This window comes from Lepisosteus platostomus, chromosome 1 (genome assembly GCF_059453375.1).
Source record: "Lepisosteus platostomus isolate fLepPlt1 chromosome 1, fLepPlt1.hap1, whole genome shotgun sequence".
Lineage (NCBI taxonomy): Eukaryota > Metazoa > Chordata > Actinopteri > Semionotiformes > Lepisosteidae > Lepisosteus > Lepisosteus platostomus.
In genome coordinates this window covers 57,863,208-57,888,895 of record NC_142611.1, presented here as the reverse complement: position 1 = coordinate 57,888,895, position 25,688 = coordinate 57,863,208, and the positions used below count along the sequence as shown (strand labels likewise).

The 25,688-nt window shown below is 36.0% G+C and overlaps 1 protein-coding gene across 7 annotated transcripts in view; it reads right to left on the bottom strand.

Moving 5' to 3' along the window:
• The window catches only part of dclk2a (doublecortin-like kinase 2a), an 83,939-nt gene that overhangs the window by 7,633 nt on the left and 50,618 nt on the right, over nt 1-25,688 (bottom strand). For 4 of the 7 annotated variants that reach the window (XR_015938063.1, XM_088633168.1, XM_088633172.1 and 1 more), the window contains exons 3-15: nt 22,630-22,759; nt 20,005-20,109; nt 18,229-18,279; nt 15,900-15,994; nt 11,986-12,058; nt 10,585-10,693; nt 8,798-8,855; nt 6,575-6,694; nt 5,594-5,740; nt 4,532-4,665; nt 3,632-3,709; nt 1,500-1,596; nt 144-224 (exon numbers count right to left, since the gene is read on the bottom strand). Coding sequence is in view for 6 of the 7 variants with exons in the window: in XM_088633168.1 (XP_088489294.1) it covers nt 144-224; nt 1,500-1,596; nt 3,632-3,709; nt 4,532-4,665; nt 5,594-5,740; nt 6,575-6,694; nt 8,798-8,855; nt 10,585-10,693; nt 11,986-12,058; nt 15,900-15,994; nt 18,229-18,279; nt 20,005-20,109; nt 22,630-22,759 (1,278 nt within the window). In the remaining variant the exon portion in view is untranslated. The remainder of the gene's footprint in view (nt 1-143; nt 225-1,499; nt 1,597-3,631; nt 3,710-4,531; nt 4,666-5,593; nt 5,741-6,574; nt 6,695-8,797; nt 8,856-10,584; nt 10,694-11,985; nt 12,059-15,899; nt 15,995-18,228; nt 18,280-20,004; nt 20,110-22,629; nt 22,760-25,688) is intronic. The other 3 variants (XM_088633169.1, XM_088633170.1, XM_088633173.1) reach the window with 3 other exon arrangements.

The window sequence follows — 25,688 nt, the reverse complement described above, 5'->3', positions numbered from 1 at the left end:
TTCATTGATTCATTGTTGACTCCAAATGTTAAAAGAGCTTAAAAGCTGACCTCAGGAAGAGCCTATCCCGTAATGTTCTGGTTGAGCCAAAGGCCAAAATGATAACTGCTCTCTGAAGTTTTCATAAGGGCTCAAATACTTACAGCTACCCAGGGGTGAGCCAGGACCTGCTCAGCCGTGTACCGAGCTTCAACATTCACCTGCAACATCCTGCCTATCAGCTCCTGCAACAAAAAGAAAGTGGGACCCTAAAGAGAAAGACTCTCAAGATAGGTGAGAAATGAGTAGGGTTATACTTGCTCTGCTATCTCCAGCCGTCCTTTTTCTAAACAGTTTTGGTCAGTACAGGGTCGCTGGGGGGTGCCAGAGCCTAACCTAGTAAGCAACAGGCACAAGGTAGGCTACACCCTGGACAGGACGCCAGTCCATCACAGGGGAGACACTCAGACACAGATACGCATACCAGGGCCAATTTTCCCAGAAACCAATTAACTTTCTATGTTTGGGAGGAAACTGGAGCACCCAGAGGAAACCCACACAAACACAGAGAGAGCAGCACCCCAAGAATTGAGCCCAGGGCCTCAGTGCTGTGAGGCAGCAATGCTAAATACAGTGCCACCGTGCCACTCTCATCTTCAGGTAACTAAGTTATACACATTCACAATTCAAAACGTGACTACATTATTAGCCCCCCATGGGCTTTATGTCAGTCACAGTGATCTATTTAATGTCTAAATTAGGTGATTTTATTCCTTTTTCCTCATTTTTGTCAAAATTCATATTTGAATACATTGTAGAAACTATTTCTTTTTTGGGATCATTCATTTGCTAGGGGTACTGTAACTGAAACAAACTTTTCAAAACACATTTAACATGAGATGTGTGAAGAGGTTATTAAATGTAGCATTATACAGCACTATCTCAGGATGGGTTCACACAGAGCTCCAGGAGTCAGAAGTGCCTCATTTCTCAGATCCAATCTCAATTTCTTTATACAGCTATAAATTAAAACTAAGAATTTTTTTTACAATAGGGGCCTGGGGACAGGAACGTTTATGTAATGGAAACTACCACCGCAGGCAAGAATGACACAAAAGATCAGTTCTGTTTCTCTATATTTATAAGAAAATACTTTAATTAGGAATGTTGCTTCGCAGGGCATGTTGTGATTTGTGGTTACTTGTGATTATGATAAATAATGGCATATTAAGCAAAGCAACATAGTTAAGAAATAAAGAAGAGGATCTGAAGTTGTGTTGAATGCAACTGTAGTTAATTGCTTTTTTCTTGAGACATAAAATGAATTATATTTGTGCCACTGTGAATCACTATGGGCTTAATTATTTGGATCCCCTTGGAACTATACATTATATGCTTCGACTTGTTATATGAGAGGGACATTAACTCAGATTAAAACTACTTGATACAGACTCTGTAACCGGGTAGGCCATGTGAAAAGCACTCAACTTCTGAGCACAGCTTTAAGTTAAAATACGTACTTTAGCAGAGTCAGTAATGTTGTCCCAGTAGGGAGAGGGAAACTCCAAATGTCCAATGAGAATCTGGTCAAAAAGATCTTCTTGAAGATTGTTCTCACTGCGGAGACAGAGGGCAGTAGGTCAAAAATCCACATGCAGTATACCTGTACATTACTAAATTACGGGGATTTCAAGATAATGTGAATATGAATGCATTTAATTAGAACTGTATATTGACAAATAGGTTCTAACATTATCCATACTTTAGCAGCACACACACCATAACAATAGTGCACTGCTTTTTATTTTTATCCACTCAGACTTCATCATCTCCTGAAGACGTGCCAATCAAAATAGTTTTCACCATCCTGCAAAACTTCATTCCATGACACTTTAAAGGGATCAAGGTCTTGTAAATTGTAAGGAAAGTGCAACCATTTGAAAACCCTCTTCTTTCACATTTTAACTTTTGTTTTATGTTTTAATTTTGTTGAATTAACCTGGGATATAATTATTTTGAAACTATGATAATCATAATTGAAAAATATTCTAACACTTAAAAATTACGATCTTCAGTGTCTAGCTTGATGCTGAAGTATGGAATTGTTTATTATTTTTTATAACTGTATCATGTTTACTTTGTCTCTACATAGAAACATAGAAAAACCATCATAAACAATGTGTTCTACTGTACACACTATAACTTTCTGATAATATCCTTTCTTGCTGCCTTCTCACATACTGCTTCATAGAAGAGCTGACATAATGTAATAAAGTTATAAAATAAAGTCAAGTTTCATATGATTGTAACACTCTTCTGCACTCTCTGATTAATAATCTTTTGATCTGTCTTTGTGCTTATTCTAATGGGAGTCACATATTTTTAATTCCAGCTCAACCCGTTTCTTATTGTGAAAATGTATACAGAGCTGCAACTTAAATATTTGCTTTTTAAGAAATGACTAGTCACAAATCTCAAAACAATCTGTTCCCTTTTATTGATTTCTCCATTTTGTCCTAGGCCTTTTGTCCTTCTGGTTAACTTGTTTGTTCTCTCTTGACTGTGGTCAGTGCTCAGTGGTGCAAAGTACTGGTTATTGCAAATAGCCCCATACAATACCTTATCTTGCAAAACGTACTTTTACACCTTCCCTATCCATTAACTCACTCATTGGAGCTGTTCTGACTTTACAATATTTTTCTGTTTTACCTGTCTCACCGAAGGTTTCATTGGCTTTTTACTAAATTACAACAGTGTTAGTTTGATGGGAGAAACTGTTTGAAAAATAAATACACTTTCATGTTTTTTTCTAAAAGAATATTAATGACTTAATTACTTTTTTGTTTTTCAGTAGAAATAAACAAGTATCAATAATCTTTATAGAATGTATAATTACAATCCAACTACCCAGTACACAGTATTTGCATGGTACTTTCAGATTTCACATCATTTTTTACCCTGCTTGTGATGTACATTTCCAATGATTCTAAGTCACTGGTGCTTGTACACCCATCGTGAGAATCCAAATTACTCAGGGGACTGTGTTACTGTTGCAAAGAGTCAGCAAAATAAATGCCATTTCAGCAATGTCGATTTTCACTGGGATTCTGAATGGTGGGATAAAAAGTAAGCCTTTAAGACTATGAGTGGGTTGACTCAGCTAATTGATTTAATTATCATACAGGCCTTCTACAAGTTTTATATTTTAAACATGTCAGTTTCAACAGAGAATAAAACATCCAATAAGCTGACATAAAAACAGTGCTTTTAAAAAGCAGATTTCCAAAATGGAACCAGCTTTAGAATGTTTCTTACAAAATGTGGATTCACAAACACTGATCTGAAATGAAACATCTGTGTTATTTCTACACAGCATACTTTTGAGACGATTCCATTTTGATGAACATAGGATTTCACAAACTGTATTAGATTCATTGAATTACTCTTCAGTTCTCATACTAGATTCAAAAGATGAGCCCAAGTGGGAGTGTTATAATCTTTAGTCACTAGCATGAGCCATTAGTGTAATGAAGGTTGAACTTAACACACATTTTTAATTCCCTCTTAATAATAACTGCCTGTGGAAAGGGAATCGAGGTTAAACCAAGAAGTGTTGCTGTTCTTTTTTTGCACAACAGGAAGAACAACTGACCTTCGAAATGGTGGGAAGCCACAAAGAAGGATATATGTGATGACACCAGCAGCCCAAATATCCACCTTCAGACCATAGCTGTATAAAACAAGTGTTAGAACATTGTCATACAGAGTATGAATAAAAAGAATATTCTAAAGGAATATAAACCTCAGTAGTAATAACAGGGATGCAGAGTAGATGACGGCTCATGTCACGAATTGAGAAATATCCCAGGTTTGTCTCTTGAAAGCTCTGTTTGCTGTCATGTTGGGTATTCTGTAAAGGATGCTGAAGCTGGCTGGTACAATACCTGATTTCCAAGTTTTCTCTTGTTGTTATGCCAGACAATTCATCCATATTTTCATAACATAATACATTGTCGCTCAAGCTCCCCATTTCTTGTTGCTATTTTCATTTGGAAACATTCACATTAACATTTTTCCAGCACTACTGTATTTTTAACTTCATATTATGATAAAGAAAGACCAGATGAACAATTTAACCTGACTGACAAAACACTCAACATAGTATAATTTTAAAAATATGATCAAAGTTAATTCAATTTTAATAAATTAATTTATTAAAAACTCAACATTTTAATCATTAATATGTTTGAATTTATCAGGCTTCGTACTGTACTGGAACTACTCACAAGTATTTTTTTTCTTTCTATAAATGCTAGCAACTAATAAATAACCACAAAATAATGTTATAACTGGTGGCTCCTCAATTGCAATAGGTTTCCAGGAATTTCTTAATTTGATGTCTGTAAAACAATATGTTCATTACTTAATTCCAATAGTGTAAAGCAAGAGTATACGTTTTAACAATGTAGTGGAAATATACAGTACAATCAGAGATGTGGTAGCTCAATTCAGGAATGCTGAAGCTGAATTGAGGCCTCTGTTCTGTTCCTACCCTGTTTCTGCAATGATCTCTGGAGCTACATAGGTGGGGGTCCCACATACAGTATACAGAGGTCCCTCTACCACTGTGGCCAGGCCAAAATCTCCCAGCTTCAAAGACTTGGTGCCATCTGGATATTCACACACCTGCAGAGGGGCAAAGGATTCCAGGATCAGAGGCTGTCAAGTGCGGTGACACTAAACTCAGATACTTCAATGAGGAAATCACAAAGCTTGCAAATCAATGCATGAAAATGAATATTTTTTTATAAACGGCATGTATTGATTCCAGATGAAACTGTCATTGCATAAAACATTGATGATATTAATGCTTTTCTTATTTTTCATTTTTACAGTGCTATTCACATCATTAAAGCACATCAGAATTGATGCCAATATCCATTATATAATCAATAATGTTTTATGATCACTGTTATAATGCTGAAACATACTTTTTAAGATAAGAACGGTTATGAATGAGAAGTGGCCACTCAGCACATCCAGCCTGTTTGGTATTAAGGAACTAACTTATCCAAGCCTTAGATTTTATCTACATCTTTTGAATTTCATTTGCTGCTTCTACAGTGTTTGGTGGGCCTTCCTGTTTTGGTAATGTCTATACCTGAAACTAGAGCAGGTGTTATATATCGTTGATTTAAATTAGGAAGAGCAGTGATCCTTGTACAGATCCCTGTGGTACACCACTAATTACATCACCCCACTCACAGCATTCACCCTTAGAATTGATGGACTACTGAAAACAAGTGAAAACAAAACCCATTTGCAAAGATGATCAGGGGAATACTCATTTACAGTATATGGTGTTTTCTGGAATAGATAGAGCTTCCCATCCAAGGTTTAAAGTTTAGAACAGAGTCCTAATACCTCCGTTGTGGTTAGATGTCAGTATGGTAATAATGAGCTTTACTTAACAGCATACATAATATGAGAGGGTACAGAGGAGAGGATGCCAAAAATTGGGCTGCATGATCTTCAGGAAAGTCTTCAGGAAAACATGTCTGGTGGAAAAGCTGCTCTAGAACTGAACTGGCCCCACTTCTGTCCATACACATACCAAGAGGTTCTCCGGCTTGATGTCCCTGTGCACAATGTTCATGCAGTGCAGGTATTTGAGGGCGCTGGCCAAATTGTAAACCATAGCACTGGCATCTCTCTCTGTGTACTTCGTTGAGGAAGTGATGGCATCAAACAGGTCCCCTCCCTGAGCAAAACAGGCTTTCAATTGTGACAAAACCTCTTCACCGCAACCATGAATGATTAAGAAATGTGTATGAGTTTCTTTAATAGAACTTTTGCTGTAGTGTAAATACACTTATTAATAATACAGGCTACAGCAACAAACATGAAAATATCCACTATAGAATCTACAGTATAACTCTGTCTGAATTTTCGAAAAATATGCTAAAGTATGTAATATATTTTAATAACAATGCTAAAAACAAGTAGGAAACTATTATATACTTATAAAATAAAAAAAATATTTTAAACAGTTAAGAACATACTGTACACTTAAACGAGGCTTTATGGGCAGTAATGTTGGCCGTAAATCATACAGTATAAGGTTTGTCTTCAATTACATTTCAAACCAGAAGACAATCAAACGTGATTACAAAACCACCTCTTTTCATTAAGTAAAAAAAAGGTTTTACCTGCATTTACCAAAACAAAATGTGCAACATTCCTGTTTTTACTGTTGTAAGATGAAGAAACACAGAACAATGCACCAGTTCTTACAGCAGTTAAGAGGTACAAATGACTAGAAACACTAGAAATTTAAATGTTGCTCGAACAAATTGCTCAAAACAAAGAGGAAAAATTGAATTCCCAGCGCTGTTGCATTGTTCAGCAACCACTTTCTTTCCTATGCACTCTACCCTATACAATACTAAAAAAAAATAATAAAAGCAACTAACAAATCTTAATCTAAATATACTGTATATGCAAGTAAAAACCCGCTGTCGGTTGAGCTTCATGCAATCTAAAAGGATCCTCCACTGTCTCATGGCTGAGCGGGATATCACCAGCCCGGGCTCACCTTGACCAGCTCCATCACCAGGTACAGCTCTGTCGCGGTATCCACCTCCTCAATCAACATGATGATGTTGGGGTGTTTCACCTTCCGCAGCACTGCCACCTCGTTCTCAATGAGGTGCTCCTGATCACAGACAAGCAAGCCCGTCCACTTACCGCAAGCGAGCACTGGCCTAATACATTTACACGTTGCATTAACCTCCACTCCCCCTGTAACTTTACACAAGTCTTTAAGTGATCAAATTTTATGTGGATCGGAAGCAACACTTTCTTAGTTCTTGGTTGTTGCATGAACATATATAGAGAAGACCATTCATGATACTGCAGTGATCCTCCCTTATTTTCCCTAGTTGTGTCTGTGAGTGAGGAAGGAGGGTGAGAAGAGCAGAACTGCAGGTTTTCCAGATTTTATGTCCTTGGCTAACAGGTACCGTATCAGAAAGAGAGCAAGAGAGATAATATAGTTGAAGCTAGCAGCCCATGAAGTAGAGCCAGAGAAGGGAAACTTCCCCAATTTATACAGTATATTTAGAGATGAATGGAATAACAAAGAATGGAAAAATGTTTTAAACTGTACTGTATATTTTAAAAATATTTCCGGTATAGGTAAGAACAATTTGAATTATTTGGTGTCCACATATAGCACCACATATAGCATACACTTAAATTATTCATATTTTTTTAAATAAGTAATAAACAAATAAAAAATGATAGAGAATGAACTTTTAATGAATTTATAAATACTGTGTATTTGATTAACCTACACTTTACTGTTCAGTAATTCGCACACAAGCTGCTGATGGTGACCCTATTAGACTCACTATGTGCTATTCATCAGTGGAGGGAACTCACTGTTTCACTTGGAACGGAACAACTTGAAAATTTTATTATTGGACCTGTGGGAGTTTTTACATTAATCCGAATTTATGTAAATTGAGTCTTATATAACCCAGGGACAGGATATATAAATAAATTAAATATATTCAGCAGTGCTAATCAAATTCACTCCTGTACAAGGGCGATGGACGAAGAGTGTATGTACAAAAAATTTGACTCCTCCAGTCATTCTGAAAACATTCAAGTATTCAGAGGAAGAAACACATTAAAGAGAAATTAAACTTGATAAAATTATTGAACGTAAAGAGCAGCGACCAAAGACTGCATATTAAGGCTTACCAGTCTCAAAATTATGTTATAATGCAAGAAGAAAAAGGTAAAACAACTGTGAGACATATTTGGGTTAACATATTCAGTATTTTGCACGTGGTTTGTTTAGTGTGAGTGAAGTGTTATTTAATCTCTGACCCGGGGAAAAGTGTGGTGTGGGCGGTTGAGGAGGGAATGCAGGCTCGCATTGTGTCCTTTATTCTCTTTCTTCTTCTTCATGTTTTGATCTGCTAGTTTTTTTGTCTTGAGGGGAGGGGGGGAGTAAAGTTATATAGTCAGCCAGTGAAAGCTCTGTTTTCCTTCATATGAATGCCTAAAACCCTACACTGAACCCAGGATTTTACATAACAATATTCCCCCTCAACAACACAAAGATACAGTACATAAGTAAAAATTAAAAGTAAACAGAGGGTTCAGATGGAGAAAAGACATTTTAGATGGATACATAGCACTGTATATTTGTAATATTTGTATAGCAAATATACATACATGATTGTGCTTAATATCTTTAATACCAGCTTCCCTTCTCTATGACATGAAACAAATCAGTTACTCTGGACATCTTTATAAGGGCACAAAATCTGTATGATGGCGTCCTGAGGAGACGGACCACCTGGGCTGATCCAGATGGTCAAAGAGAACTTGCCCATGTTAAATGGACTTTATTGTGTAAATCAAACAGCAGCACAGCAAGTTGTCCCGCATTTTCTCTCTGATTGCTATGCATGTTTCAGGAATGAGCAAGCATTCTTTCCAGTCTTGGTAATCTATTTAGATTTAAAAAGTCCCTGCACTGATTTACCACAAATATGTGTAAATAAAAAAATAAACATTTTTTGTCAGAGCAGTAAAAGCAAATGACAAGAGGCAAAGAGTAAACATTTGATGAAAAGATTTTCCAAAAGATATAAAAAACAGCATGAAAGTCACTGCACATTAACAAATTGCAAAACAAAACATTTTTATACATTTACTACATTTCTATTTTAAACTTTAAAAATCAGTGCTCCAAAATTTCCATTAGATACCTTCATGTTCATCTAGTACAGATGTCATTTACCTTTCCACTGCACTTGGCTTTATCAATTATCTTCAGTGCAAACTCCTTTCCAGTGGACCTGAAAACAAAGTGTGCGTGATTACAAACAAGCAAAACATATGTGCCTAATTGACTACACATTTAAATTATAATTTTCACCTGAAAGGCACTCATACATAAAATTCTTGTTTAGGAATGATTCTCTTTACAAAACAAAATCAGAAATGGTACAGATTAATTTTGTAGTTCAGGTGGGTAGCTACGTCAGCAAGTGTAGGCTGCAAAGGAACAAGTAAAGGTTTATTCCATGCTAAAAAGAGAAGAAAGGAAACAATGTTTCGTCTGTGGAGCCTTCTTCAGGTGTCCGAAGAAGGCTCCACTGATACCCGAAGTAGGCCCCACAGCCGAATTGTTTTTTCTTTTCTTTTCCGCATATAATAACCCTTTACTTGTTCAGATGGATTTGGTTCTCACTCATCTAAATAGAAGAATAAAATGTGTACATTTTTTGTGCATATTAAATTGTAAATTACACACATTACACAGATTGTAGTGTAAATTATACAAATGCCAGAAATGTAATTGTCTCGGTTGATGAGAGTCACAGTAGTCTGTGTTATAGTAGTGACTTCAAAAAACTGCTATCAAATGGAGCAAAGTGTTTCAATTTCAGTGAGCAATAGTCAAGATGATCAGTTATATTTTGGCAGTACCATGAAGAATGCAGGAAAAGTCAGTAATCTCTTGCCAACACTAGGGTTACATTCCTGGAAATCCTTGCTTAGGTAAATTTGCAGTTGATAAACTTGAGACTCCATGAGAAAAATATGGCAAGGGGATCCGAAGCCACAAATTAACATATGAAAGCCCTTTAACATTCTTTTTTTCACCTATAATGAACACAAGAACACCAGAATAAAGTGAAATTGTTATACTGTGGCTTGGTTGAAAATCTTGAGGCTGGCTCAGAGAAAAAGGAATCATTTGCAGTGCAGGGGATGGATATGTTGTCTGGTCACAGATATAAAATTTGGGCTGACTTTCCCTGTGGAAACTGAGGATAAGGAACTCTTACCCGTCCGGGCGTAATAGAAATACAATTGATGTCAGCAAAAATAAATATACACTGTCAATGTCAATCTAAAAACAAAATTGTTAAACAATAACAGAAAAAATATTTGTAAAGATTCTTGTCGATCTGGCATACGCTTCCAAATAGCTCAGTTTCATCAGCACTGAAGACCTGATCAAGTCTTTTTCATCATTAGCTTCTTCAGTATGGCAGGAATTATATGCTTCCTTACCTGCTTATTCTGCACCTTATTTCATCTTACTGCTTACGAACAATTTTTAAAGCTATCAAAACACACTTGGATGTCAAGAAGATTTTCAGTTTCCCCTCTCCTTTCTTCACGATGCTTGTCCAATGACATACTGGTAGGCTATTTGGCTTCTGTAAATTCGGCCCTGGTGTGAGTTTGTTCTCATGTGTCTGTGTGTTCCTTGTGATGGACTGGCATCCCATCCAGAGTGTATCCTGCCTTGTACCCGTTGCTTGCTGGGATATGCCCTGGAGGGTCATGCTGTTAAGCAGCTATTAAAAAAGTGATGTGATGGTGATGGTGATGATAATTCAACCATATATAAATGTTATCCTCTTAAATAACTTAACACCTTTGTAACAAAATACGAAGATTTTTTCTTTTACTCAACATAGTTCAGGGGTCTATCAACTTCAAAACTAGAAGTGCACAGAACATTGAAAGATTGAAAAAGAAGGACCAAAAAAAACTTGAGACTTCACCCACCGTTCTACACACTCCTTCACAACAGCAAAGTTGCCGTCCCCAATCACCTTCCCAATCCTGTATTTGTCAAAGATTACTGAAGCTGGCACGCACTTGTTCCCATTAACTGCTGAAGAGAAAATGGCATTACAAACTGACAAGAAGTCATGCAGAACAGGGGGCTTAAAAATGAGAGCTTGAAGCTGCTGGTGAGGTTTCCACTGAGATCTGTAAGATCCATATCCTTAATAAACGTAGGTCATCGACATTAACATCACATCTCTGTGGGACCTTTCGTACTGTTGAAAGGGACAAGTGTTATCATGAAACTACAAAATAGAAGTTTACTTGTTCATATACTGTAGGCCCCAATATTCTCGTTTTAAAATAAGCACATATAATTATAATTCTGATTATAATTCATAAGGTAATCAAGACATCAGGTTAAAAGAAAGTCCCTTCAATGCACGTGTCCCTTCAGAAATCGAATAATCCTCGAAGACTCATGGATGACATTTGATGTTTAAAAGATTAAAAGCACACTGTATTTTCAGTACTAATTCAGTTCCTTCAGAGAACAATTTACTAAGAAATACAGTAGTGTTGTGTTATTACTTAATGCTTAATGGTGACAGACATAGTGAGACAAGTATAAATGACAGGAAAAGATGGTAAATTATATAGCCTGAAAGGCAATATTTTATACTGTACATGTTTACAATTCTCTCTGACTTCCCAAGGCTCCCTGTGGGTGTCAACTGAAAAAGGTAGATATTTACTATGCTGTTATCTTAGAATACATAGAAAAACAGCAAAACTAAAATGTGTGTTTTCATTAAGACGCCTTTCATAAATATTGCCGCAGCAAAATCCTTGAAAATCCAGCTCAAAAGTGCTTTCCTAAATATCTAGAGGTAAACAAGAGAATAAGGAAATAACTGCAATGAAGTCAGTGAGCAAGTCTGTGGTATGACTAGAGAGTATAACATTTTGTTGCGAAACAACATAGTCTTGCACCTTAAACTGGTGTTCAGCCGGCCTCATATTTGATGAATATTTACTTGCAATGTGCTATACAAATAGAAAAAGAAAAAGTATTAAATATTGAGCTACAGTACGTGTAGTTCTTCTCCCAGTGCTTTATAGGAAAAACTTAATATTAGGCAATTAACTTGAGAGCATCCTTCACACCACTGCTCAAACACAATTTGCCCATCAGTACTGGTGCTACACTATGTACACTTTACTTCATATCACACAATTTAATACATGGTTGGTTCGCTCTGCAAATTCTGCAATCTGCAGTAAGCCTATAGGATTTGATAATGTTTCCAGGTGTGAAACCAATCTTCCAATCTGCAGTGAGACAGCCAAGACTCTGGGATTACAGTATATGGAGGAACCATTTCGCTGGATAGATACCTTCAGGGCTCAAACAATTGGTTTGATCAGCAGCACCATTCACATTAGATGCAGAGCCATGATGGGGAGGAATCTGTATAGCAAAAAAAACATGGAGCATTCAGAGTTGAAGAAAAAAAGATTATGAGATTGTAGTAGTAAGTTACTCAAGCAATATACCATGAGTATAAATAGTTCATTTTTAACTATAGTAACATTCACATTAATTATAATAACATACTTCCTAACTGTTAAAGGAAAAAGAATAAACATTTTAAAAGTTGTTAAATACATCTATAACTTCTTTTCACAATCCAACCTTATAATACATTCAATAATTCTATACTAAAGTTTGTCTTAGAAATCTGTCCTGAGGGGTTTACAGTCTATTAACGGGTATTAAAATAGAAGAGGCTGACCACATCTATTTCAGACAGCCTACGACAGAGAGAAAACAAGCTTATCATAGTCCATGACAGACATGTCAGCAAATCAGATTATACTGACAAATCCTTTACTCTCTCTAGACATTAGCATTGCTGAACTTGAACTCCTAGCAATCTTACAAACTACATCTGATATGGAATTTTTGTGTTTCCAAGAAGTTGTCAGTCATCACCTGATTGCTAATACCATACAAGCAGACTTAGTGCTTAAGAGTTTTTAATGGATACATTTTTAATCCACTCATTGGTTGCAGTCATATCAGGTCTCAGTAGTCTTAAGAGAATAAAGTACAACAAGAAGAGGATAGAATGAACTCAGAACAGGATATTTAAACTATAAAAAAATTATTACTGACATTCATGTTACTTTTTCAATACAATAATGAGGGATTCTTTGCATCAGTTTCATTACTGAACACGTTTTACCCAATGCACAAAATTGCTCTATATTCTCTCACTAACTCTGACTGTATTGCTTCTGTCTCTTCAAAGCTAGATCTTGTCAAACTTTTGATGCTTGCATTTTTGGGATGGTAATTCATAAAAGACAAAGTAATCCTGGGACCTTTTTCTCTTTTCCACAACTCAGCATCTCATCAATCTAATGAAGGACATCACCCTTGCAGAGTCAATGGACCAAAGACATTGATTTTCTGTCCTTAACATTCTAAGCCTGATAACATCAAAAGTCTGATTGTATCTTGGGACGTCACTTCCAAGCACAGTTCACGTACTTTTAAGTTGACTGCACTGCACTTCGTAAAGGTTCATGCAGTTTCTCTTCAGCATATATTAAAGTGATCACTAAAAATTAAACTCATTCTACTCCCACTGTCTATACTGTACGTTGTGTAAATTCGGTAATTCTCTGTTTCACTGTCACGCATAAACATAAATGAAACAGTTTCTTTAGCTTTTTTACTTGCAGTTATCACCCTTTTTTCTATATCATCTGCATCATCAGATCATCAGATATCATCTGCAACTCACTCAGTAATTATTGGCAATTATCTCACTTATCATTTTTGGCAATGTTTTTAGAAGAGGCTATTGCCATTCGTTTACAAATCATTTATCTGCAAACAAGTTGAACAGTACGAATCATTTTAATCTGTGTTCAGATTGATGCATATTACTGAAATACAGAACGTTAGGGTGATTGTACTGCTTTCTGTCCTGAGGGGTTTACAGTCTATTAACAGGTATTAAAATAGAAGAGGCTCTATAGAGAGCCAAGAGCTGACCACATCTTTTTCAGACAGCCTACGACAGAGAGAAAACAAGCTTATCATAGTCCACGATAGAATTAAACTGCTTTGTCACAGTTTAATTCTAACTGAAACAAAGCATTTGCTTAGACTGGGCATTGTTCCTCTTTGACAAGTTTGGTCATACTCTTGCATTCTATATGTCAGTATTCACTATAATTGCATTTCAGAGTATAAAAGCCTTTGAAGCATGTATGAAATCTGTGGCCCATGAGATCACCAAAACTCTTTGCATAATTATTGGAGAGGCTTTTCAAGCCTTTGCTGCAGCCAGTTTGAGTTTTGTCTATCCAAGGGGCGTTCTGACTATTTTTCTACAGCATTAATGTCCAGTAACCAACCATATTTTTTTCAGTTAAACTCCAGCCTGCAGCTAGAACTTTTGACCGGTGTGTGTCCACTCGATCACTTGAACATTACAGCTGGTCAATGGTCAATATGCCTGTATATACCAAAATTAGCTGCTACACCATGAGCAAACCAAGTTTAATCCCCCACTGGTGACTCGCTAGGACCAGACAGTCAACCTTGTGCACAAACTTCTCATCCATTCTCAGCTCAAAGCTAACCAGGAGTCCTACTGAAGAGAACTGACTGTCATAGCTGGACTTTCTCTCTCCCTAACTTTCTGACACTGCATTGGTTGACTGGCTGGCTTCGGGCCAGCAGACCACATATTGGATATCTCTTTGACACATACACATCAGCTGTTCCTTTCTCTTACTGTGCAGGGGATGCTATTGATCTCGAGAATTCAACTGTTATTCTAAACACCTTTAGATACCAATTGAATTAATCTAAGTAAAGGTATTTACTTGTCTGCGAGTATCTGAATACTGCGTTTTTACATGAAACTGATCAACAAGATTCATACCAGCCAAGAAAAAGCTCATATGATTTACTGCCACAATTAATAAATTGTGCCTGTAAATACAACACTACAACTTGCTAAGTTGAATAAAATTGGGAGATTTACTTGGTCAGTCTAAGATTAGTCTAAGATTGTCCTGATGAACTCCTTGATTACAGGAGAAAATAGACAGTTGTATGTGCTAAGTCATTGAACAAGCTCAAGTAGGCAGCTGCATTAGCACACGTAGGCTGCAAAGGGATGGGTTAAGGTTTATTTCATTCTGAAAATAACTTTCTTCTTTTCCTGTGCTTGGTAATTGCATTACTTTAACTGTATGTTAAAACACTAGCCATTAAAGTATGGAAGCATTTTGTTCTACCTAAGCTGATAAAGTGCGGTTGCAAACATCAGAATTAATTTGGTTGCTGTCTTCATTAGTTACATCAGCAATAGACATGAGTGAATCAGTTCCAGAGGCAGCCATGTATGCCAAGGCCTTTACATAACCAAAACCATGCTTCACAGGCGATGTAGCAGTGTTCTTTGGAGCATATGGAGTTATTTCTTTCTCCTCATTTTAACATTTCCATCATCTTGGTAAAGTTTTATCTTGGCCTCAATTGTCCATCAAATTTTGTTCCAAAACTTATTCTTTGCATATCTGAGCAAATTCTAATCAAGCTTTTCTATGCTTGGTACTGAGGAGAATTTATACTGTATCTTATAACCTTGGTAATGCTGCAATATGTAGATTTTGATACCACACCTTTGCATTCTTGAGGTGGTTGGTGATTTCACTGATGTACATTTTAGGGTTTTCCTTAACAGTTTAAATATGTTTTCTGTCAGGATTTGCAAATGTTTTTCTTGGTTGACCTGGTCTTGACTAGTTGGTTATGATACCTGTGTTTTATTCTTCTTTAGTACAGTATATTACGAGTGATTTTGATATGCCCAACACCTATGCTATGATCCTGTTTGGGCTTTTCTCTTCTTTCAGCTTCAATATTACCTGCCTTTCCTTAAAATAAAAATTATATAGTTTTCACTTTGACTTTAAAATTACAAACTCTAAACACTGAAGTCAAAGTGAGACAGGCTGGTAGAGTTCACAGTTCATTAATGAGCCTACAGTAATTACCTAACAAACACCTGACCAACTAGAGACACCTGTCAGCCAATTGTCCCAATACTTTTGTTTTTTCAAAATAAAGTGCTAAACACTATACTTTAAATGAGTTTAACAGAAACAAGAGGGTAGAACTGATTTGAATTTATTAAAAACAAAACACTTCTTAGGAGATGCATTTATCAGTTGTGTTTATTTCATGAGAAATGATTACTAATCTTCTTTATGCGAAACCTTACTTTGAGGCTGCGAAGGCTCCCAGGACTAGTTGGAGAGGAGCTGGAGGATTTGGTTGACTTCGGTGTCGACATCTGGCTTCCAGGAGTGCCATTTACTAGTCAAGAGAGGAAATTGCCATAAGAAGACATGTCAAGTGAGACAACAGAGCAACCCCACAAGGGTCTACAAATAAGGGAATATCACTGTACAGTACAGTTGTTACTGGAGATCAATGCTGACTTCTCCTCTAAATGCTTCTTAGGCAGGATAATGTTCAGGACAAGGGCAATATCCTTTGACTGGAAAATTGCAAATGTAGCACCCATTCGTTAAAAAAAACAACAAAGCTGAACCGAGTAAACAGAAAAATATGCCTTATTTCTACAGAAAAATAAAATACAGAACAAATGGGGAGCATATAGAAAATCAAAATAACAGTTGAATTAATTTTTTACTCATAAAGGGCATTGGAAATCCATGAGCTCTGTTCTTTCAAAAGACAACATTGAAGCAAATTTTGTCATGCTTTATTTTCTGAAAGCATGTTGTGATCTGATCCATGTCTATCTAAACAACCGAACTCCAGTGCGATTCTTCTGTGGATAAAGCAGGTTAAGACTTCTTTTAATTCACTGGTAAAGCAGTTTCGATGTGTAAAATTTCCTTTTAAACGGGGCAGCGTGCCAAGACCACACTTTTACATTTAAGGCAAAGATCATCTGGTACAATGGTGGACAGGCTGTCTGCAGAGCTTATACTGTAAATTCCATGCTCTTTTGGCTAAAGGACAGATAAACATACAGGTACAGTACTGTATATACAGTACATTTCAACTACAAGTAAGAATGAACTTTCCATCTTTGGTAAAAAAGGACAAAAAATTATAAAAAATGTTTAAAAATGATTTAGGACTAGCAGATAGGAGACATTTAAAATTGGGTAACTCTTGTATTTTAAATCTTGCCCCTGAATAGTCTTTAGCTCTTGGGAGATTAGACACATACATGTCAAGGTCTGGATGGCAGCCAAAAACAACGTCAAAAATAGCTGAAGCTGGAGAGTGCCAAGCTTTGAAGTCTGGAGTGCCTTGCTCTTAACGTAATCAAGGGCATTTCTCCCGGCTGAAACAGAACCCCAAAACCCCAAGTAGTTCAAATAATAATAATAATAATAATAATAATAATAATAATAATAAAAAGAAGCAGCAGAAAAATAAAAAAATAAAAAAGCTCACTTTAAATAACAAAGTCTCTTTAATACCGTGCTAAAGAAACTTGGATGTACAAAAAAGAAAAAGAAGAACGGACAGAATATTTGAGGTGCGGTCCAACAAATATGAGTAAAAGTATTAAGATGACACTTGATCTACTCCAAAAACATTTTTTATTATAACTTGTCATTATTTTGATGTGCACAAAAATATTTTTGGAGAGAAGAGTGTACATCTAGCTCACCATAATACATTTATATTGGTAAAATTATTATCATATGGGTATTACTGTATAACCTTCTATTATAGAGAGGACAGAATTTACTGTATATACAGTTTAGCATAAAAATCACACAACAATATATCTTTTTGTTTGTGTTAAGGCTCTATTAATACGTATTTTTAAGATTTTCTTGATTAGAATATTCTCTTATATGCTGTAATAGAGAATATGATGCCATTTTTTCCAAAATAATTTTCCTGTTAGAAATATGATCAGGTCCACTTCAATTAGGATGACACTATACTCTTTGTGCTCAGCAGTGAATATCACTATCCTACACGAATCCCCCGAAATATTGATATTAATTTATTCTATTACAGAAGTCTTCTGTTAAAATGGCCATTATTTAAAAATGTATTTGTGTGGGTAATTTGTATTTGCTTAATTTCTTACATTAAGACTGCATTTAAAGAACAAACAACATTGCTCTACAAGAACATCTAGTGACCTTATAATGTTTCATCATGATTAAATCACAACTTCAACGAGAATATTACTGATATAGTTAAGTAGTTAATAATTAAAAAATATGAGCATTTCAAAAGTTATTGAAAACAAGGTCCAAAGTTCTGTTTTAATTTGAGATTTAACTAGAAAGCCTATGAAATGCAGGCAAACGTTTATGCTGACTTATCTGGTACTACTGGGCTTTATGTAGATCTCTGACAGAGAAAGTCAAATTAGTTAACATAGTTATTGACATATTAAAAAAGTAGCATCTAAAGTAAATTGAATCAAAGCCAGTAGCGAATATGAGGTGCAGAGAAGAAGACAATGATATACAAAATTCAGGTTAGTACACAGACTATGAGAAGTGCTTGAAATGGTCTCATCAGAGCAGATGAAAGAAGCTCACCTGGAGATTTGACTGGAGAATAACTTGTTGAGTAGTGTCCAGCTCTTCTTACTAAATTCAATCAGGCAAGACAGCATAAAAAGGAGGGAGACAGCAGGGGAGAGAATGGTGAATATGAAAACCACTCAGATCTGGAATCAGATGATCAAGGTTTCAACCAGCCTGCTTTTCTAAATTCACAACATTCTACTATATTTTTCTGCATCAAGAAAATCATTAAGCAGTTTAATTAAAATTGCACTTCATCTCATTTAGGTTAATGCAAAAGAGACAATAGTCCAAGGGTGTGGGCTGTACCATGATGTTTCAAATTAATCTTTCCTTAAATATAGTTGTTTTGTAGATTGGAAAGCAAACCATATTTACTTGTACTGTAGCTCTGTGCGTATAGAACTTTGTATTTTAAAAACACATTAACTAAACTGGAAAAGAGATAGGAGAATTCTGAAAGAGTAATGACATTTAATTAAATTAACACTGTGTCTCTGACTATGACTAGAAGGTTTTGTGCCACACAGGTGCAGTCTCAAACCAATAAAATCCCTTAAAGCAACAGCCGCTCTCTTATGGAGACATAACATTGTTGTTTCAAATGGGTTATTCCTCCAATCAATCTGTAAAGCAACTGTCATGTCAGCAGAATTATGTGGTGTTGGCTGGCCTTCACAAATATATTTATCCTATCCTACAGGAACGTGATAGTTTAGATCCCAGTGATAAAGCAGGCTAGTATACAACATTGATTAAGAATGCAAAATGCAAAGTGGAAAAAAGTATTAAATTATTCTTTTTATACAGTCTGCATTATATGTGGTCAGAGTAACATTGCGAAATGACGGTCTTTCTGTGCTCCACCATTGCCAAGTGAAATACAGCAACAGGATTAATCAGAATGCTCTCCCCTCTGTGACAATTCACAGGGATGCAATCCATGATTTAGATGTGTAAACTGCACTCATGCAGTTCACAGTAAAGTTCAGTTATGATCCTACCATTTCTGGGGTACTCCATGAATGTAATTAGGCACATGGGAATTGTTCCTTGACTCCCTATAGCACAGACACAGCAGTTGCTGTGTGAACAGGTTCCCTCAGGAATTCCCTCTGAATCTGTCCAACTTAGTTCAGGGTCATTACTCACATCAAATCACACAGGTGCTTCTTCTCTGCTGGTGGCACTCATGGAATCTGGTAATAGCAGATGTTTTACCCTCAAGAAACTTGCAAATTCATCTTTCATTCCTGCCAGCAGGATTCACATAGCATATTCTATCTGCCTTTTATTGTGTTGCAGTTCAGTGTGGTCTCTCAGCGCTCAGCGCTGACATTTTGAAACAGCTAATGTAGTGTATATTTTATTCCAGCACTCCTCTGCATGTAAATACTCAAAAGCACACATTTCTCACCCTTTGTCATTTCATAGTCAGGAAGTGTAGAATTTGTGAGATGAGAGCACTAACATTTTTAAAACACATAAATACTCATAAAAATGGTTTACTGCTTAGTATTGCATTAATAATAACTGGTATGAAGAGATTTAAGTGATATAATAAGATTTAAATTTAGCACTAGTTATTTTAAAATGTAGGTAAAAACATACACTCGACAGGAGGAGCTCTGTTAAATTTTTGTTAATTTTAATCAAAGGTAAATCCCTGTGTTTTGTAAGTGTAGCCCTAATGTTTTGTAAATATAGACCTAACATTATATTATGTTGATCTAATATAAGAGCCCTTTGTCTGGGCTGAAGTCATCCCGTGTGGGTTGGGTGCTCTACCTGAAGCAGGTGACTTGCTGCGTCTTGAGAGCCCGGGGCTCTTGGATCCTGACTGCCGTCCAGGAGTAATAGAGCGTGCGTACGGAGACTTCATCACCCGGCACTCTGCAAAAACAACAGGTTTTCACTCAGCCGGGATCACACTTCTCTGCTCAAAACTCATATACCCATGCATCTGAGCTGCCATCTTCATTTTTTCATCAAGGGTCTAATTCGACAGTTACCCATTTTACTGTCACCACTCTGGGATGAAGTCCAGACAGTGTTTTGACATTAGGAAGGAGAGAGGAGTTATACTGATGAATAAATAGTTGCAAGGCCAGGAAAAAGAACATTTTGATGAAAACAACGGAAATGTTAGGTTACGTATGTGGTAATACACGGGTCAACTTCAGGAGGGATGACAGCACCCAAGGTCTCCCACATTTCTATTTCTCTAATTCCTAATTCTCTCTGATTTCACTTCCAGAAAAACATCAAATACTATTGTAACCTTGATTGCATGTATCCTTCTCCTCTTTCCCTTCTTCTATCCTTCTGTCTCAACCTTTGCAGCTAACCCTTGCTTAACTTCTCGTTCTACATGAGGGTCAGCCTCCTCATTATATTGTCAGGTGCTTGTCCCTTAGACAAGATAGTTAAGCCAAAGCTACATGTATCTAACCCCTTAATAAACATTCCTGAAAGTATATTCTTATTGGGTGATATTACTCCTTGCGAAGCATTGGGGCATTAGCACTGAAGTACTTTATTTTCCTGGGACCCCCCTGCACTGTAAGAAAGATTTGAATCATGCAAAAAGAAGCAGCACAGCCAGCACCATAATCCCACACACTCATAGTTTCATTCACAGTGCCTTTGTTATTTAACATTCAGTACTGTTGTGTTGGTATTATTGGTCACTCAATAGTAATAATACACTGAAGAGACACCACACTGAACTGCATTGTGATAGCAATTGGGATATAATTGATAGTACTGTGATAGTGACTGTAAACAACACACCCTTGAAAGGTTCATGAATATATTTTTATTAATCTCTAGTTGAATAGTACATAAAATTATTTATCATTCATGACAATGGACAAATATTTTCATTGATATTATAGAGCCAGTTACATAGAAAAGGGTAAAGGAGATCGTGATTGATATTAATATTATTGATTTTTTTTATCTGAAGAAGTATACCATCTTGTCTGAAAAAAAAATGTTTTTAAATATCTAAATTTTCCAGGTCATGAAAGAAAAAAATACAAATATTATGCTCTAGTATTTTTTTTATTTCCATTCAAAAGAAGTTGTCTTCAAAAGAGGTTATGTCATCACTGACACTAAATGTTTTTTTAAACAGAGTGAACTCCATACCATACCAAAAAATCAGTTTTACTACAGCTGTCCTTTTAAGTCTTTACTAAGCATCACAAATATAAATAAAACACACAATATGAAAGGCGCCATATTGTCTTTCAAAAGTCTTTAAAATTCAAAGATTATCTTTCAGCCTATACAAATAAATGAATGATTTACTGTATATATTTTCAGTAATACTGTAAAGCATTTGTTTATGAATTTAATTGTAAAAAAATATTTTTTATCTTACAATTTTAGATTGGTTAACTGTTATCTTAGGTTAACACAACAAAATATTTCAGCCCCTCTAAATTTAGGTTTCTGTAAATCCAGAATTTTTTTGTTATTATATTTAATCTCCAGCTGTATCTACTCAGATACAGACAGGAAAACAATCTCATTCACGTACAAAAACTCGCTGATTGGTGCTACTTCAATAGTAAAGGCCATATCTTTACTATTACCAAACACATCTGTGATAAAGCTTATCAAAAATAAATAAACTCTGAGTTTTCATAATAAGCAGCATAATCAAATGGCCTGATTGAAATTAAAATATCCCGAGATCCTCTAATGAAGGCAGAAAAATAATCTGTGACTGTGATGCATTCTGTGTAACACAGTAAAATGCAATTTTTAAAAGAAATATGTGATGCACACAAAACTGCATACACAAATGGCTAAAAGGGAAAAAATATTATCCATAGATTTATATTAGAAAATACCAACATTAGTACAGTAATTTGACAGATGCATGGAATTGAGACACAACCCATCTGTAACACTCATGAAATTGACTTTTCCCTCAGGAGTAAATAAGGAAAAAGCTACAGCTACTTAACTGTATTCTGTGACTTTATTTCTTCTAATTTAGCAGTTAAATTAAGTGTTGCATGTGTTTCTCCTCAAGACTTGTGACAGATACATCAAGGAGATCAACATGTAGAAGCTAATGTATGGATATGAAAAGTCTCTAAAATTGTAGACAAATTAAAAAAAAATATTTAGGGTTCCTGAGAAAAGGACTTTTTACCTAGCATACCACAATAGTATCATCTCATGTTTCAGAAAGTATTCTCATTCCTGTGTAATCATCATTCCTGTGATTCATTTTGTTGCTTTGTGCAGCATTCCTGTCCTAAATCAAAAATGCATACGATGGAATGCCTTTTGAAATTAGATGAGATGAAGCGTTAGCATCACACTGAGATAAACGTTTTTTAAACTTTAAATGACAGACCAACTCCATGCATGTTAAAATATAATTAGGCCTACCAGTCACAAAGGCTGCAGAAGCCTTACCACTGTGATCCAAAACAAAGTCATCTTGAGCATAACGGTACTTCTCTGGTCCACAGGCAATGAAAACATCGTCATCCCCAAAGAAGTCCTGCAGACATGTGATCTACGAGGAAAAATACACAGAATGGGAAAAATCACATGGAAAAAAGGAATATGATATGAATATGATTTTCTTAGTGATAAATACTCGTTCTATCGCCAGTATTTCAATTTTCTGTGTTGTTTTCTACATTTTAGTTCAGTATGATACGAATTCAGTGGTGTATTAGACAAAGAAAAACAGGACGTTTGAAAAAACCCATTAGTTTGCATATATTTAACATTTATATTAATTATTATAAATGTATATGTTCATTTATCAAATACAACTGTAAGAAATAGTATGACTGTTTATCCAAGTGAATATTTTGTTTTAAAGTCAAATAAAGTAGATTAAAACCAAATTAAGTTTAATGTTAAATAAATCTTTACAAATATGTTACCTAACTCCAAATGTCAGAATACATATTTAAATCCTGCATAGTGACAAACCCATCAATATAACTAAAACACTCCATTAAATCAGTTACAATCCTCATTGCAACTGTAACTAAAAATATCGCTTCTGCAGTATATCCTCAGACTGAAGCTGAAAATTGTTCATGAATTCAGCTTGGGTCTTGCACTAGCATGTGAACAATGAAGATTTTGGTCAATTTCACCAAGACCATCACCATTCACGGCCTCTACATGTTTTCATATTGCAAACACCAGACTCTGAACCTGTTAGAGGGGTGACAGCTCACACCAGCTGATAATATCCAGGTCAATCAAAGCCCTCCCGGCACAGATGAATCTTCGTCAACTCCTAGTTGAGGAATCCCAGTCACAGTACAGTAAGCCAATGCAGAGCCCCAAACTGAACCACAATGTTTAGACTCTATAGTGTCCAAACACGGTGCCTCCATTATTTGGACTCCTTGGAATCCCCTGACATTAACAGAAAATGTACTAGTACTTTAAACTACATAAAGGTCACATGCTGTACACCTCCCTCAAGTTAATCCATTAGGGTGTTGTGGTATTTGGTGAACTAACTTCAGATTTTATATGGAAAGAAACCCACTTTCCAGCTCACACTTCCTGCACAAAATCTAGAGCTGACATCTGCAGTATGGAAACAATTAACCTTACTCAGAAAATTCCTACTACTTAATTACTATTACTTGTTAGCAGAACATCTGCTACCAGTGAATATTTCTGGGTGAAACCTGACAAGTCCACAGATGATTTCATTAATTTTTTCACATTTTATAATAAGAAACAATCTAAACATCTACACATCTCTAACCTACTGAATAAGTAAATGGAGATACACTGTAAACCTACAGCAGACTATTTCCTGTTATGATACTTAAAATAGTTACATATTATTCGCATAGTGCTTCACAATAACTGCTTCGTTTAGTTATTGCTCTACATTATTTTCTGTATCATTTGAGTTCTCAAGGTTGTGCTTTTATACCTTTCTGTGTGGCTCAAAACAACTTGATTTGGAACTGCAGCTATTTACTGAACATTAAAAGCTGCTTTATACACACGCCAATATTTTGTAAGAAGCTGAGACAGTACTATATGTACAAGATAAGATCACTTTATTAGCCATATACAATTTCTTGCATTAGGAATTTGTCTTTTCACATACCCCAGCTTGCTCTCCATGATGACACACGGGCAGAGAGAAGCTTGGGGTCAGAGCACAGGGTCAGCCATTGTACAGCACCCCTGGAGCAGTTGGGGTTAAGGGCCTTGCTCAGGAGCCCAACGGAGTAGGATTCCTCTGCCGACTGTGGGATTTGAACCAGCAAACTTCTAGCCACAGGTGCAGATCCTTAGCCACAGAGCCACTGCTCCACCCCAATACAGTATATAGTATACAGTATACATAATGTGTTTACACATCTTAAATCTCTAATACGCCATGGATTAAATTGAATAATTATCCCAAAGACTCTAATTAAAATGAGATATGTCTTTGGCAAGATATACATACATGAAAAGGGACTAATGAACAGAGTTATAGCTCTTTGTCTTTCCTGTCAGACTGAAGATGTCTATGGGTTTGTATGCTTTGTATACAAAGCTTAGACCAATCACCGCCCACAGCTTTATAAATATTGTTCAGCTGCATACTGATTCCGAGCTTCAGAAATGCTTAATTAAATTAAATCTATGTATCAAATGCTTGGATTAATAAATCAGTGTAATAACAACAGGATTGCATAAGGTGTGAGCACAACAGATGCACAGATGAATCATCACTCGAATCAGTTAAGGTGTTTTATTCAGGAATATAATAAAAACACTGCAAATTAAATTGTCTTAACACAAAATCTGAAAATCCAAATTAAAAATCTGAAGAAGGAAGTCTACAATGAATTACATTAAACAGCAGCAGATACACACCTTAGTAAATCATGACTGGAAAGACTACATTGCATCATTTCAGTTGCCAAGGAGACTGTGCAACCAGCATCCTTTTCACAGCTCTTTCCTCACATTTTTATCACAAACAGAGAAGTGTCTCATTCTCAGCACAGGGCCCAGTATATAACATATAAAAGAGTCTGTTTTTGCCTATTTAAGTGATTCATGTGAGCTGGCTCTTTAAGAGTGGCCTGTCCAGTGGACAGTTCTCATGTAGATTACACTGAGCTAAGGAAGTGTGGGCAGCCAAACAAATTGGATGATGATAACTCTGTTCTTCCTGCAGTGACACCAGGAGATCTGGACAATGTACTGGCCAGATGGGACCTTATACTGTAAACGTACCCCTTTCAAACAGCAGCACTACAGGGTCCACAATTCACCCTGTGAAGCTGACAGATGGAGCCTATGGTGGTAACTGGCTGTTTTCTCATAATGAGATAAAAAGCACAAATAAATATAATGTCTTCCAAGGCAAAAATAAATATTAAGAGAGAAGTCGGGATGACCAAATAAACATAGATTACATTGATTCCCAAAATTGTATTCCAAATAATTCATATCCG